The 15,690-nt window shown below is 40.5% G+C and overlaps 2 protein-coding genes across 4 annotated transcripts in view; one reads left to right on the top strand and one right to left on the bottom strand.

Moving 5' to 3' along the window:
* The window catches only part of SIAE (sialic acid acetylesterase), a 36,643-nt gene extending 34,447 nt beyond the window's left edge, over positions 1 to 2,196 (bottom strand). Inside the window, exon 1 of one of the 2 annotated variants that reach the window (XM_045860170.1) lies at positions 1,893 to 2,196. Coding sequence is in view for 1 of the 2 variants with exons in the window: in XM_045860169.1 (XP_045716125.1) it covers positions 1,308 to 1,377 (70 nt within the window). In the remaining variant the exon portion in view is untranslated. Of the gene's footprint in view, positions 1 to 1,307; positions 1,459 to 1,892 lie in introns of those variants that run through there. The other variant, XM_045860169.1, reaches the window with a different exon arrangement.
* SPA17 (sperm autoantigenic protein 17) lies at positions 1,573 to 13,395 on the top strand. 2 transcript variants are annotated; one of them, XM_045860173.1, is made up of 6 exons: positions 1,573 to 1,652; positions 2,313 to 2,343; positions 2,711 to 2,891; positions 8,475 to 8,545; positions 10,351 to 10,491; positions 13,075 to 13,395. In XM_045860173.1, the coding sequence occupies exons 3-6, from the start codon at positions 2,738 to 2,740 to the stop codon at positions 13,216 to 13,218; spliced, it is 510 nt and encodes a 169-aa protein (XP_045716129.1). In that variant the 5' UTR covers positions 1,573 to 1,652; positions 2,313 to 2,343; positions 2,711 to 2,737; the 3' UTR covers positions 13,219 to 13,395. The 2 variants fall into 2 exon arrangements, with proteins under 2 accessions (XP_045716129.1, XP_045716128.1); XM_045860172.1 differs by lacking the exon at positions 2,313 to 2,343 and having other exon boundaries at positions 1,582 to 1,652.
* Positions 13,396 to 15,690: the final 2,295 nt, after the last annotated feature.

The following is a 15,690-nucleotide window of genomic DNA, read 5'->3' as shown; positions in this document are numbered from 1 at the left end:
AACAGACTAAGACCCAAGGAAATTAGATAATTTTTTAAAATAGCTTGCATACTTATTAACTCAACAAATATTTATTGATGCCTACTATGTGCCAGGCACCATGATAAGCATTAAAAATAGACACACAAAATCCTTACCAGCAGGGAGCTTACATTCTACCAATGGCTTACTTGCGGCAGGCACTGTGCTAAACACCCTGCAGATACTAAGTTACTTAGTATCTTAGATACTTAGTATCTGCAGGGTGTTAGTAACTTAGTATCTAAGTTACTTAGTATCTTAGATACTTAGTATCTGCAGGGTGTTTGGCACAGTGCCTGCCAAATACTGGTATCAAATGAGCCTTCAACAGAGGAAACTAATAAAATAATGGCCCTACTCTTCTCTTTATCTTCTCCTCACCTCATACGCTAGACTCATATGTCCCCATGTGAGGATGAGAGAAAAAGATTCGTTTACACTTTGGTTAAATCCAGAAGAACCACCTATGCACTGAGGTTTGTCTGCATCTGGGTACTTTCTGGATTCTTAGGGAGAGCAACCATCGTATTTCTGCACTCCAACAGTCCTCCCACCTCAACTTTCATTTCTTAACGGGGATTTTTGTGGCCTACTATTTGAGTGTTTGAAAGAAAAACTGGGTCCAGCATTATCACTTTAACTTGCATTAGCAGACAGAGCTTCTAGTTTTTCCATAGTTGTGACCCAGTGTCCAGCTTTGTGTGGTCAAATGACAGGAGCTGACTTGGACAATAGTCAGTGAGTCACTCTCCTCCCCTGTGCCACCCATATTATCCCACCACCAATATCTGTAAGCTGCACCAGAAACCAAAGTTGAGCCTGAAATATTCTGAGCTAGTGAGGGGGTTGTACTTCTTAGCCCAATTAAACTAGTAAGATTTAATTCCTTGCCTGAAGCAAACCCTCCCCCAGGGTATCACTGAGGGGGCTGCACTGAAATGTTTTGGATGACTCACGCACCTGTTTCCAAATATTACCTAACTGGCTCTGACCCTCCTCTGCCAGCTCCGCAGCAGTAATTCAAAGACCCTGCGGGGCTCCCCACTCAGATAAACCCAACTCTCCATCTGCTTAAAGCACTGCATCCTAACGGCGGGACTGGAAGGAGGAAGCGGAAGGGCGGGAGTTCCAGCCAACAACACCCGCTGTGCAGGCCTGGGTTGGAGACCCCTTCCCCGACCTTGAGAAGGGGAGTGTGGGGGCGGGGGGAGGGGCGGGCCCGAGCGCGACGGTCGTCGGACTCCGCGCAGGCTGGCGGGGGTTCGGGTCGATCCAGGCCGCCTCACCTGGCCTGGTGCGAGCCCGCAGGATTAAGGGCAGCAACAGCAGTCCCAGCACAAACCCCGGCGCGACCATATTTGCTAACAACCGCCTCCTAGCGCGGACCTCGGGGCGACGACCTCCGGGACGCGGATGCGGAGTCCAGGCGGGGCGGAGCCTGGCCTGTTAGGGGCGGGGCCGTAGGGCGGGGCAGGCCTGGCCCCACCCTACCAGGCCCTGTAGTCCGCGAAGCGGTCCGCGAGAAGGGGCAGCCCTTCTCGGCCACCGTAGTCGATTGAATAAACGGTTCCTCGGCAACGAGAAAAAAAAACAACTAGAACCATCGGCACCAGCTCTGAGAGAAGCAAGAGGTGAGGCGGTTGACCCCACTTCCCGTCCGAAACTGAGACCTCCTCTTTTCCCTTCGCCTCTCGTAATTTTCCGAGGGTCCCCGACACATTCAGGGAACCCTCGGGCAGACGGGGAGCCCAGACAGCCAGCCGGCTGGGAAGCCCCGCTTCTCGATGTCCCGCCCCTCCCACGGCCCTCCGCTCCTCGGACCCGCTCGGGGACTCGCGAGTCCTTTTCACACCCCGAAAAGGATGTAATACCTCATCTCCTGTACCCTCGAAAAAACGAAAAAAATAACGCCGACAGATTAGGCCTCATGAAACCGTCTAGTCCCATTATGCAGCATTGACTCACAACAGGCCGGGTCCAGAGTGTGTTTTGCTCGCCCCGCAGCGCAGCCCGCTGCCTGGCAGCTCTCCATCTGGCCGTCCTGCGCCGAGGCAGGAAGGCAAGACCTGGTCAAGACAGAACCGGAGAAATAAGAATCCCCAGACTTTGGAGGATGGGGTTGCAAAATTAGGACTGCCCCTTGCCCGCCATGCTGCCCCTGCCGCCCCTTCCAGAATATATAGGCGCTACAAGGCATTGTAAGTCATACTTTAAAAGTGTGAAACTTAAAAAATTAGAGTAATTTCTAGAGCCAGGAGCAGTTCTGACTTTAATTTTTTTTTTAATTTTAGACCCTAAACTGGATCTTCTCAGCAATTTATGGTGAACTTTTGACAATCGTTCTCTCTAAATCCCTGTTAGATAGAAAAGAAAAAAAAAACACCTCACCTTTTAAATACAGAAAGACATCGAGATAGAAAGAAAAAGTACTAATGCTTTAGTGAAAAATCTGTGATTTTTGTAATTAAAAGAATGACCGGACCTATTAAATAGGCCTGTATTTGTAATAGTCTAACTAATAATGGAGAATTCAAGAGTCTTCAGAACAAATGGGTGGCCTGGGATTGTGTTGGGGGAGAGTACTTAAGTCCAGGAAACTTGGTGCTCAAAAATACTGTGTTGCCGTAGTTGTGATCGTGTGAGTAAAATCGGACACATTTCAAGACAGCGCTCTTTAATAAATCTCCAGGTACAGTAGGCAGTTCCTTCCAAGGAGATGTCGATCCCATTCTCCAACACCCACTACCGAATTCCACAAGGATTTGGGAACCTTCTGGAAGGGCTGACGCGCGAGATTCTGAGGGAGCAACCGAACAATATACCATCTTTCGCAGCAGCATATTTTGAGAATCTTCTAGAGAAAAGAGAGAGTAAGCTTTTTAGAAATAGGCACTTTTTAAGTAAATAAGAGACTGAGCCCTCGGTTATGGTGAAACTTGTTTAAGACCGCCCCTGTTCCATAGACACAGCCTTTACGCGGCAGGCGGCATCGGGTGACGGTTCTTGCCGTTGGAAACAGCTGGGGGCCTGTGGGGCAGGTTCTCTTAAATTCCGTTACTTCCGGCCAGCGAAGATGGACAGTTCATTGCCCAGACCTTGGTGGCGGCCGTCTTAACGGACACGCCGGCCGGAGGGGACCTCGCAGATCCCCGGTGCAGCTCTCCGTCTCCCTGCGGGCGCTCCGGGCCCCCAGGGCGGTTGACTGCCTCTTCTTCAGGGCAGGGGAGATGTGTTTTCTCACATGTTTGCTCTTTTTACTTGAAAATATTGTGAGCGCTGTAAAAGTAACTCAAACTCCTTAGATTGAATGGATTGTCGTTCACTGAGGGATATGAAACTGGTCTACAGTACAGGCGCGGAGAAAAGCTGCTTTGAAGGCGATGTTCATTCTGCTTCTGTACCTGCGAGGCCCCATCCCGCCCACAGACTAAGATTCTGGACGACAGTGGCTCTAGTTGAGGGCCAAGCAGTCTCTTCATTTCCGAAAGTAAGGTTCAAATTTCCAGCCTTGAAGGTTCACGACTATCCAGACAGACCTAATGGTCAAAATGGGAATTATCACAGCTATAAATTTCTGTTAAAAAACTTATAAGTGGAGCAACCATTTTAATGTAAGCTTTTGTCATTACTTTTATACGGGAGTATGTGGAAATCTCAGTGTATTCTATTAGTTTATTTATTTATTTTTATTGAATTTATTAGAGTGACCTTGGTTCACAGAACCATGCAGGTTTCGAGTGTACGACTCAGTAAGACGTGATCTGCGCCCTGAATCGCGGGCTCATCATCCCAAGCAAGGTCTATTCCCGTCCCCACCCCTCCTAGCTTTGTCCACCTCCACCCACCTCCCCACTCCTTTATCATTACTTTTGATCACAGTATTGTAACCAAGTGCAAAGGTGCCTAGAAGTAGCCACAAGTAAATAAACCTTCCATTTAAATCGATTTAGAGGGAGAAAACCTCCGGCAAAGCCTGGATTGAAAGAACTCCCGTGGAGAGGGCAGAGCTCTCCGTCCTCTTGTCCTCCTTGCTCTGCCCTGGCAGAGCTCACGGTCTCTGCCAATTTCCCGAATGTTGCTGATCTTCTCCTTATCCAGTCACTGTGAATATTTGTCACGCAACCTAAAACTTAAATGCCACTAAAAAGCTATTAAGAAAAATCCTTTAGATTAAGAGGTGAATTATAATGAACATTAATTTAATTTTGTTATTTTAACTTTATTTTACAAATTCATGAGTGAAATGTCTTTAGTCATTTGTTTAATTTTAGACCTCAGAAAACATCTCATTACAAAAACATTTGAGTCATTGTTACTGGCTCATGACAATTAAAGCAATCGGTGATTCAGAGTGATAGTACCGGAATACTGACCCTCTAACTAGTACAATTGGGTGAAACTATCGGAAAAGATTGTAAGCATCATACCCATGTTCACTCCTGTAAAGCAAAGGTGAGTTATTCAACTGATGTAAGTGTTAGAATTTAGTCTCTCCAAAAGGGAAGCATAAAGTCCTCTGTCCAGTCTCTCACACAAGGCAAGAATCTCCCTACCAGCATTCCTCACAGGTAATCAGTCACTAGTCTTAATTCTGGGGTTTATGACTGGAAACATGTGGGTAAGTGAAGTAAGTGGTATCTCAAAATCACTGGGGAAAGGGGGGCTTTTTACTAAAGATATATAATAAAAATGGATAAAGATAAAATTTGATCTATTCCTTACATGGTTCACCAGGACAAGTTCCAAATTGATCAAAGATTTAAATATTTAAAACAATGAATCCATACAAATATTGAAAGAAAATATGGATAGATTTCTCTGTAACATAAAAAAGGGAAAGATGGCTAGCTAAGTTGCTATAATTACTTTAAAAATCCAAGAGCAATCAGGGAAGAGATGGATAAAATTGACAATATTACATGACAAAAGTTGCCATAAGGGAAATAAAACTACACATGACAAACTCAGAAAAATAAAGGTGTGCAATTAATATCACAGCTGGTCAATTAGCCTAATAAATAAAGAGCTTGTAAAAACAGTGAAGAAGCCCTGGCTGGTGTAGCTCAGTGGATTGAGCGCAGGCTGCAAACCAAAGCATCGCAGGTTTGATTCCCAGTCAGGGCACATGCCTGGGTTGCAGGCCAGGTTCCCAGTGGGGGCCATGTGAGAGGCAACCACACATTGATGTTTCTCTCTCTCACTCCCTTCCCCTCTCTAAAAAAATAAATAAGTAAAATCTTTTAAAAATTTATTTAAAAAACTGAAGAAAAACTAACTGCTATATTTTAAAAAATAGGCAAGTGATATGATCCAACAATTCACACAAAAATAAGTGCAAATGGCCCCTGACCTATTAAAACATATTCAAACTAACCCGTCATAATAGAAGCCCATATCAAAACTACACTGAGGCACCACCACCCACCACCAACAACCCCACTCATCAGATTGGCAAAAAGCCAAAAGCTTGCTGATTTATTTCAGGCAGGGCTGGAGGGAAATAATTACTTGTATATATTGCTGGAGGAAGTATAAAATGATACAACCTCAAGGAGGGGAAATGGCAGCATCTACCATAATTATATACATATTTAACCTTTGACCCAGAAATTCTACTTCACTTTTCACTGCATTGTTATTTGAGGCAGCAACCCAAATATCGATAATAGGGATTTATTGACTAGAGTACATCCACACAATGGAATATTATACAGTGTTTAAAAAACAGAGGGAGGAAGATCTCTGTGATGCTATAGAGTGAACTTCGAGATAAATTAAATGAAAACAGGTGGAAGCATACATTAGGGTTAGTATGCTGCTCGTTGCCTAGTGAAGGGGTGTTGCTATGAATACATAATGTTCATTTATATTTTTTAATGGAGGAATAATTTGTTTAAATAATACCTCTTGGGGCAGAAGGAACAGAGTGGAGGGAACAAAACAGAAGGCTAGATTTCTCTGAATATATCTTGAGTTTGAAATCATAAATGCTAGCATAGTTATAAGATAGAATGAAATTTAAAAATTGTTAAACAGTTTCTAAAATTTAGAAGCAAAGTGCAACAGACAAACCCAACTAGTATTGAATGGATAGCATAACCACACAGATTGGAATTATTTCAAGTGATTTTATGATGAAGTAATCCGACAGTACATCCCTGATGGATGTAGCCTAAGAGCAAAGTGAAAAAAATCTTACATTATTTTTAACAATTACTGTTAATATTATAGTATAGTTACTCTGTAATTATTGTGTATAAATTGTAGGACATAGCAAACAAGTATCTCTCCTACTGTAATTAGGAATAAGATGTTTAGTGTGAGAAAAATGACCTACACATATAAAAATAGTTAATAAAATCATGTAATTCTCAATTTGAATTGAAAAATATTATTTTGACCTCATGATATATTTTCTCTTTAAAAATAAGCTTTTTCTAGCTCCATATACTTTTGAAATTTATTGATTTTAGAGAGAGAAACATTGATTTGTTCTATTTATTTGTGCATTCACTAATTACTGCTTTTTTAAAAATAACTTTTTATCATTATTATTGATTTTTTTAGAAAGAGAAAGAGAAAAAGAAACAGACTTGTTGTTTCACTTACTGATGCACTTATTTGTTGATTCTAACATGTGCCCTGACTGGGTATCAAACCTGCAACGTTGGCATGTTGGGACAACTCTCTAACCAACTGAACTATCTGGCCAGGGCTCTGTACATTTTTAGGCCTCAAAACAAAGACCAATACAGTACCAGTGAGCACCGGGCTTCTTGGAGAACTAGGTAATCCCTTGAACTGGATAAGAAATACAAAGATGAGCCTTAACATCGTGCCATACCAGAAAATAAGGAAACCATCAAAGATTACTTGAGTTGTTTCCAAAGGACTCAAGAGCATCTGAGCACCCTAATAAGCCCCTACTGGCCAATTTTTGACAGGCATCAATTAGAATAAGAAAGACAATGGGTTAGAATTCATCTAATTTGTTAAATATTCATGAGCTTACAATGATTAAAAGGGAGCAGCTCCTTCAGAGGATCCTAAGGAACCAAATGATTATTCTGAAAACTGATAAATAGAGGGAAAGAAACCTTTAATCTACCCTTTCTGTAAGAACTGTATTTCAAGGTAACCAAATAGTTGATGAGGGAAACTTTTTCTTTATTGAGTGCTCCAGAGATGAAGTAATGGTAAAATTTGAACACTACCATTATGTAACACCTAAAGAAATGATCTAAGCAACCCTCATCATCAATGGGCCCATAGAAAATGTAAAGACAGACAACTAGGTGTTATATATCTCCTGACAGAATTACACTGCACTACTTGTATTTTTGCCAAAAACAGTCAAACCTGAATCACTGGAGCTCTAACTAGCAGTGTACAAGAAATTCAAAAACAGAGGAACTTGTTAAAAATCACCATGGAAATGGAATAAAAAATATCTAGACTATGGAAAACTCCAAAGAAAATGACCAAATTTTATCAACGAATACATTGCAAGGAAAAAAGATGGGGTGGGAGGTAGGGAGCTTTCAATGACAAGAGATTTAAAAGGCATAAAACAAGTTTGTGTGTGCCCACTGTTTAGGTCCTGATTTGAACAAACCAACAGTATAAATAAATAAATAAATAAATAAATAATAAATACTGAAAAATATTATTAGACAATGAGGGACATTTGGGTAATTGATATTAAGGAATTATTAGTATTTTTAGGCATGATAATGGTATTGTGGCTTTATATCTTAGAGATGTATACTGAAATAAATATTGCTAGATAAAGAAATACGATGCCCAGGATTGGCTTGAAAATAATCAGAAGAAAGCAGAAAAGTGAGTGAACTTTCAGAAAAAGTAAGATAAATTATAAGTTTATAATTGTTGAATCTAAGTTATGTGCACATGGGAAGTTGTTATATTCTCTATTTTCTAAGTTTGAAATTCTTCATAATTAGAAGTTAAAGAAAAATTTTGTTTAAATATAAATACTTGTTTCTGTCTATGTCAACTGCCTATACAATATGCCTCAATTTTAAAAAACATTCCCATCCTTCACTTTTCCAAACTATTTTCTTACTATTTAACATTTATTTTTATACATTTTCCTGTGTTTACTAATTTATGCTTATAAGTTTCTATACTTATATTTAAGTATTGGCATTTGTTCTCTCTCCCCATTTTGTTATAAACTTTATGAAGGCAGCACTTAACGGTTTTTTACTGCCTTTCTAAATATACCCAACGGCTCATCCGATGTTTAATTCATCAGTATCTATTTCATGATCGCTGGTTAGATCTGCAGTGCGAGGCTGTGTTCAACAGCAGTGAGATTTTCAGCTAGCAGTAATGAACCTGGGACTTGAAAAAAACTTGTTTTGTGTTATTCTAGATTTGCTTTAATGAACTCAAAGTAAGTCTAAAATTATTATATTTGTATTACTTAGAAACCAACTTTGATCCAGCAGAATGGGGGGCTAAGGTAGACGACCTCTTCTACAACAAGCATGCATTCAAGGTATGGCCCTCTGAAACTAATGGGTCTGGTTACTTCTTCTCCCTGTCTCTAGAACAGAGATTATTGGGATCTCCCAGAATCATGAAAATTGTGAGAGGCATCATAAATATCTCATGAAACCTTCTTAATTGTAGTGTTCTTCCTGATGAGAAATTCTTTTCTGAAGTATATCTGAATCACATATAGATACATAGTTTGAATTTTAGATGATGAGCAGGAAGAATGTAATGGAAAGTTATAGAATAAGTATTCTTTAGATTTTATTGGGCATTACAGTGCTTAGCGGTAGCAGATAAATATTTGTTGAATTAATGAGTGATATTTCATAAAATAAAACACTTCATTTAGTTATTTTGTTGACATTTTACAAAAGACTGAGTAGAATTAAAGATGGTAATGGTAGATAGAATTTTCTTTTCAAAGCTAATCTGTTCAGAGACTGAACCTATCTTCTCTCTAGTACTATTCTTTGAATCAGTCTTTCTCAGCTAAGGTTCCTCAAAATATTAATAATTAAGCCCTAAGCGGAAGGCACCCATTGCATATAAGGAATCACTGTCTCTCCTTTGCATCTAGAATGCTCCTAGTTATGTATCATCCTTTGGAGAATTGAGAAAATAGTCAAAGTATTCTGTTTTGTGATCCAGATCAGGAATACTGGTTGAGAAATGCCAGCATCATTGGCATCAACGGGGAGCTTGGTGGAAATTCGGTCTCAGGCCCTCCCCCAGGTCTACAGATCAGAAGCTGAGTTTTAACGAGATTCCTAAAGTAAAATGTTAGGTGCACTAAAGTTTGAGAAAGCACCACACCAGATAACCGTGATAAAACATTAGCCACAAAGCCCCTGCAGATATTGTAATTAAAAGGAATTAACAAAGTTCAACTTTTGATAGTGTTCCATTGCAGATTTGGGGAATTTCCTGGGGAAATATCTGTCACTTATTCCAAGTTCAAAAGTGAATTTCCACCCATTTGTACCTGCCAGATAAGGGGGGAGGGAATCTGTTTATATCCATTTAATTGGATTCTTTGTGTTCACACTTTATTGAAATCAAAGGAAAATGTTGAAAATTTAAAAATATTTGTGAGATACCAGCTGTTTCTTCTTTTTTGAATTCTAAAGACTTGATTTGATTAGCTTATATGTCCTTTCTGTTTTGTAGATTAAGGAAGCTCTTCCCATAAATTGTGAATTAGCAATGTCTCTGTTTTGGAGAAATATTTCAATAACATGTCAGTACAGGCAGGGCTGGTTTCCCTTTTTCTATCTGAATCGCTCCCCACAAGAAAATTTACTTTTTTGACTTAGTTTTTAATTTACAACTTCAATTTACATTTACAACTTTAATTTACAACTTAGTTTTTATTTAAACTTCATTAAAAGGTCACCCTGATTTCAGACTATAAAACACAATGACATTTATTTTGTTTCTGCTTTAAAAAATATTGGCACCTCTTCTTTACACTTTGCTCAGGACTCATTACAGCATCTTACCAACCTTCAGTGTAAGACAACGACCTGTTTTTAATGGAAAATAATGTTTCATACATTCCAAAAGCAAAAAAGCAGTCATTTTGTTTACCAGTTCTTTCATTTTTAATATTTGTTTATGCACATTCCTTTAAGAGTGCTCATTTATTTCTTCTTTCGTCATCCATTTTCCTTTTTTAAAAAATCAGTATTTTTTAAATTTCCACTTCTTCTCAATATCTTAAAGTAATATTGAATCACCTTCGAGCAGTCTGATCCAAAACTTTACTATTTGGAAACATTGCCTCTTTGGTCTCTCCCTTCTCTCCAGGAGCAAGAGCCACCTGAGAAAGAAAAGACTCAGCCACCTGAGAAAGAAAAGTCTCAGCCACCTGAGAAAGAAAAGTCTCAGCCACCTGAGAAAGAAAAGTCTCAGCCACCTGTGACAGAGGAGGCACCAGTCACAGTCATGGTAAGTTATATTTTCCATATACTGTTGGATTTTCCTAGAAAGAAGACACTCCATCTAAAATTATACCCTAAATGAGAATCTAGTTTGTTATCCATGTTGTTAAAATGATTATTTTGCTTCCTAGATAACTAACATCAGTGAGAAACTAACTGGTGGATTATTTTTGGCCATGCCACTTATAAAGGAAAACTCATTTCCCCTCAAAAATAAAATCTTATTTCCCAAGAATGTCAACAGATGGATAAATCTCTTCAAGGGGAAGAAAGGCAGAACTCACCAGCCCCATTCTCCATCCTTCAGATTCACTTCCCAGTTTGGGAGCTTTCCACTGCTTGACGCTGTTACCACCACACAGTGACGAAGGTTCAGAGATAACAAAAGGAAACTCTTGGGGGATGACACACAACCAAATGAAATGGCTTCACACAATGTGTCGTACTCACCGTGCATGCATGCCCTCTGCAAAAAATGACGTCCTGCTTGACAGCCTGCATCTAAGTAGTAAAACCTGGGTAGATACCTGCACGAATTCTGTATTCTGTGTGCTAGCCAGCTTGCAGCTTTCAGGAAAGGGTTGAATATATCTCTACATAACCCGGTGCTCAGTAAGGGCACTGTGGTAGCTTGAAATCAGCCCTCGAAGGAATATTAAGACCATGAAAATACTATAAATCAGGACTTTTTTCTGGAGAGCCAGTTTTTAAAGCATTTGCCAGCATATCGCTACCCATATTTTTCATAGTCCAGACTCAAGAGGACCAAGCCTAGTGAGAAAAAAGAACTTAACTCTCCACAATACTGAAGGCCAAACTTTTGAGTTCCTTTTCATGTCCCAGGCAGTCATCCAATAATCGACACCTAAAATGGATATCCCCCTCAGGGAACACCTTACTTCCTACCCAGTGGGGCATAACTTTTCCCTAGAACCTTTATAAATTATTCCTGAATCATATCAGCCTAGCATAAGAGACACTGGGAGGTCAGGGAAGAAGGGAGGGAGTATTGTTTCCTTTCAACATCAATAGCTGCCCTTGCACAGGTTTTCACATGCGTGTGAGTTGAGATCTCATTGATTTCCAACCTCAGAGTAATTCACTCGCCCATATTGGAGCATCATCTCAGAGGAGTTTACACCATTTTGTTTCCATTTGAAAGGTTAAGAGCTAGCTTTGCCTCATTATTGTAATTCGGGGGGCGGCAGGGGAACAACCCAGAGGTCTGTCAGTAGGAGGCAGAGTAAGTAAATCAGAGCCTAACAATACAATGTAATGCAGTGGTGTCATGAAACAAAAAAAAAAGAATGGGCAGAGATATGTACTGAATAATAACATAGATGACGAGAACCAAGATATGTTGTTACATGGAAAAAATAGTACCAGAACTCATTCTTATGAGGCACATATGTACCCATATGTACCCACAAAATAAAAAGGCATGTATGTACCCATATGAATACTCTGTCTGTTCAGAGGTTTTGGAAAATTATATACACTCAACCATAATAATAGTCACCTCTTAGGAGCAGGATTTGGGAAGGGGAGGGAAACTTCCACTACCAGTGATACTTAAGGGTTTTTGTTTGTTTGTTTTGTTTTTTAGAATTTTTTTTTAGATTTTATTTATTTATTTTTAGAGAGGGAAGGGAGAGAGATAGAGAGAAACATCAATGTGCAGTTGCTGGGGGTCATGGCCTGCAACTCAGGCATGTACCCAGACTGGGAATCGAACCTGTGACACTTTGGGATACTTAAATGTTTAAATGTATACATATCACTTTTATAATTTAAAATATTATGAGCTACATACCTATTGAATTTTACACTTAATGTGTATTTCACCCTCTGTAAATCATACCTAAATTTAAGAAGAAAAGGAACCTGACACAAACCTTAAAGCAATCTTGTTAAAACTAACATTATTGGACTAAGGCTTCTCTCTGGCATTCCACTTTAAATGTGCACTTTTGGTCAGCTCCTTACTGAGAAATTAAGAGGTTAACACTTTGATTCATTTTATGTAATCATGATTATTTTGAAACAGCACATTTGTTATCTTCTCAACATTTTTACCATGCTCAAGGATTCTTTCTTTTTCTCTACTCCCCAAAAGTGTTATTGCTCAGGAAACTGTGAAATACAAGCTATTTTGCTTTGTAATTTTTATTCAGTAACTTGAGAGAGAAATATTGATCTATTGTTTTACCCAGCCATGCATTCACTGGCTGATTCTTTTATGTGCTCTGATTGGAGATCAAACCTGCAACTTTGGCATGTCGGGGTGACATTCTAACCAACTGAGTGACCTGACCAGGGCTGAAATAGGAGTTATTTTGGAGGGGAAAAGTTGGCAATGTTGATTTATTGCAGAGACATATTGAAAAATGACAAAACAAAATCCCCACCATTTTGGTAATTATCATTGGTACGCAGACAATGTGGCAAACGTATAAAATTCCCTTGGGAAGCAACAGAATTCGATTGTTACACCAAGCCCTAAACTGATTAAATTTATGCATTATTTTTTTCTGGCATGAAAATACTGTATGGAATGTTTACCAAGTCTCTTTTGCTCCTTTCCGTGAAGGAAGTTTCTGAAGAAGATAAGGAAAAAGAGGAGAACGCTGCTGTCAAAATCCAAGCAGTTTTCCGGGGCCACTTAGCCAGGGAAGAGGTGAAGAAAATGAAAGATGGTGATGTTCAAGAAGAGAAGAAACAGGAAGACAACTGAGGAGACTGGTTTTGCCCTCAAAAAAAGCATGAAAAAAAGAATCCAAATCCATCCACCTTGTTGCGATTGTCGTTTTTTTTTCCTTAGTAAGGGAGATTCGATGTAGTGAAGTAACATTTGTTGCTGTTGTGAAAATCTGTCGTGAGCGTTTGTTTAATAAACATGCCATTGAACACATGCTTCTTGAAGATGCCTCTGAGATCATCAGTCTGTTTATACTTCTCCCGAGTCTATGTATAGAGACCCTTGGACTCGAGGGGCAGACCAGGAGCATCTTGGGCTCTCAGAGATCTCAGAGGACACACGGTCTAACCGTCAGCTCACGGCCACATTCCATCACAAACCTGTAAAGTGGTCTTTCAGATTCCGTTTCACTCGTAGGGAGAGAATTCCACTGCCTTTCGAGAGGAGCTCGTTTAATTTTAGAGTAGCTTGAATTATTAGATGAGCTGAGTCAAAAATCCGTCTCCTTACAAGTTTTCATTTGTCATGCCTGCATTCAATCCTTTATTGAAAAATGTATTGTGCAGAATTCATGTGCTGGGGTATAGTAATGAATATCTGTTCTTATATTTATGCAACTGACAGTTTTTTATTATCTTGCTCTCCAGAATGACACAGAATAAGACTAATGTATTTGAAAAAGAAAGCTTTGATAACATCATACACAAGTAGACTCTTCTCCAGCCAAAACTCCTCGTGTTTCTTTCATGTATCAGTGGTAGTACCTTCATCACGAGCTCACGGACTTCTTTCAGGAAGCCATTCAAGCCATATTGCCTAATTTTTAGAAAGTTCAGTCTCTCCTTTTGAGGCCTCCCTACCCTTGAATGTTCAAGAAACTGCAGGAGTTTTGTCTTACACCAAAAGCTGCAGTTCCCTTCCCAAAAGAAAATGGAGAGAAGGTAGATTCTTATCATTTAATGCTGTTACCTTCTCCCACGATGAGGCAGCCCAGTCTGGCAGACTGATGACATATCCTGGCTGGTTCCAAATCCTGTCTGCAGCACACTGGGCCCCCCAGGCTTTGGTCCTAGCATTACACCTCTCTTAGTTCGCAGCCACACAGCTGTTTCCCTAAAGCTCAGTAACACGTCTGGGTGGCTTAGTCTTGAGGAGCTTCCAAACCAGCCATAGTGTATGCATAACAAGTGGTCTGCAGCAAACACTTAGATCTCTGTCTTAAGCTCAGACTTTGTCTTTCCACAAAGCAGTGTTACTTCAGGTGCCCCACGCCCCTTCCCGGGCACTGAGCCCTTGTCAGACTCCACGACAGCAGTTTACCCAAGCGACCGCCACTGAAATACAGGTGATTTATGCCAATGCTTTCAAGATGGTGGCATTCATTCTCTATCTCCACCCACTGCTGGACAGCCACCCCCCTTCTGAGATCCTGCTGGCACGAGAGAGCTGCTTGCCAACTAAACACAAGTCTCAAATACCCACTGGACTCCTTCCTCCCGTCCTTAACCCCACTTTTCCAGTTCTGGAGAAAAAGAAAATCAACTCTTCCAGCATTCCACCTGCTCATTTCCAACGGCGTTCACAGTGCCAGCCTCCAACCCCCTTCTTCTCAAAGGAATCCTGCTTGGGGGTTGTCAGCAGGACCCAGAATCAATGCAAAGGCTTAGCTTCTCAGTCCTGAAAAGCAGACGGGAAGGAAAAAGACGTTTCCACCCTAGTGAATATGTAGTGTGGCAGGGCGGGGGTGGGGTGGGGAGAGGGGAAGGTGCCAGCTAACTTTTACAATACTTCTGTTATACATGTAAAGTGATTTCCAGTACACATACATACACACACAGACAGACACAGAACACTGTGCTTTCCAGTACACATACATACACACACACTCAGACACACACACCCCTAATGACCTAGTGGCAGTAATGAAGTTTTTGGTGAGGGAGGAAAAGGAAGAGGAGAAGGTAGGGAGGAATGAATGTGGTAACAACACAGGAATATCACTTTGTTAGCACTTACTGCTTTTCATCTTATCTCTCTGGCTGCTCCTCAATCTCCTCTGCTGGTAACTCTTCAAGTCCCCAACCACTAAATGCTAAAGTGACCCCAGTCCCAGTCCTTGGACCCCTTTTCAAGCAATCGAACTTAACTTGTTGATCTCATCCAATCTCATGGCTTTAAAAGCCGTCTGCATGCTGATTACCCCCACATGTGTACTTGTAACAGTGGACCTTTCTCCACTCCGGCGCCAGACTTGTGGATTCAGCTGCCTACTTAACATGACTGCATGGATGTCCGCAGGCAACTCAAAGTTAACAAGTCCAATAACTCGTTACTGCTTCTGATAACAGCTCCTGATATTACCCCTCCAATCTTAAATTCCCTCATCTTCCATCTCAGAAAACGACCATTGTGTTCTTCTGTTTGCTCAAGGCAAAAAAACGTAGAACTCATTCTCAACTCCTCTTTCCCTCACACCTCATTTACAATTTACCAGCAAAGCCTGTGTGC

The sequence above is a fragment of the Phyllostomus hastatus genome, unplaced genomic scaffold, assembly GCF_019186645.2.
Source record: "Phyllostomus hastatus isolate PE091 unplaced genomic scaffold, TTU_PhHast_1.1 phas_scaffold_193, whole genome shotgun sequence".
Taxonomy (NCBI): Eukaryota; Metazoa; Chordata; class Mammalia; order Chiroptera; family Phyllostomidae; genus Phyllostomus; species Phyllostomus hastatus.
The sequence above is the reverse complement of the archived record's forward strand: the minus strand, read 5'-3'. Positions and strand labels throughout refer to the sequence as shown.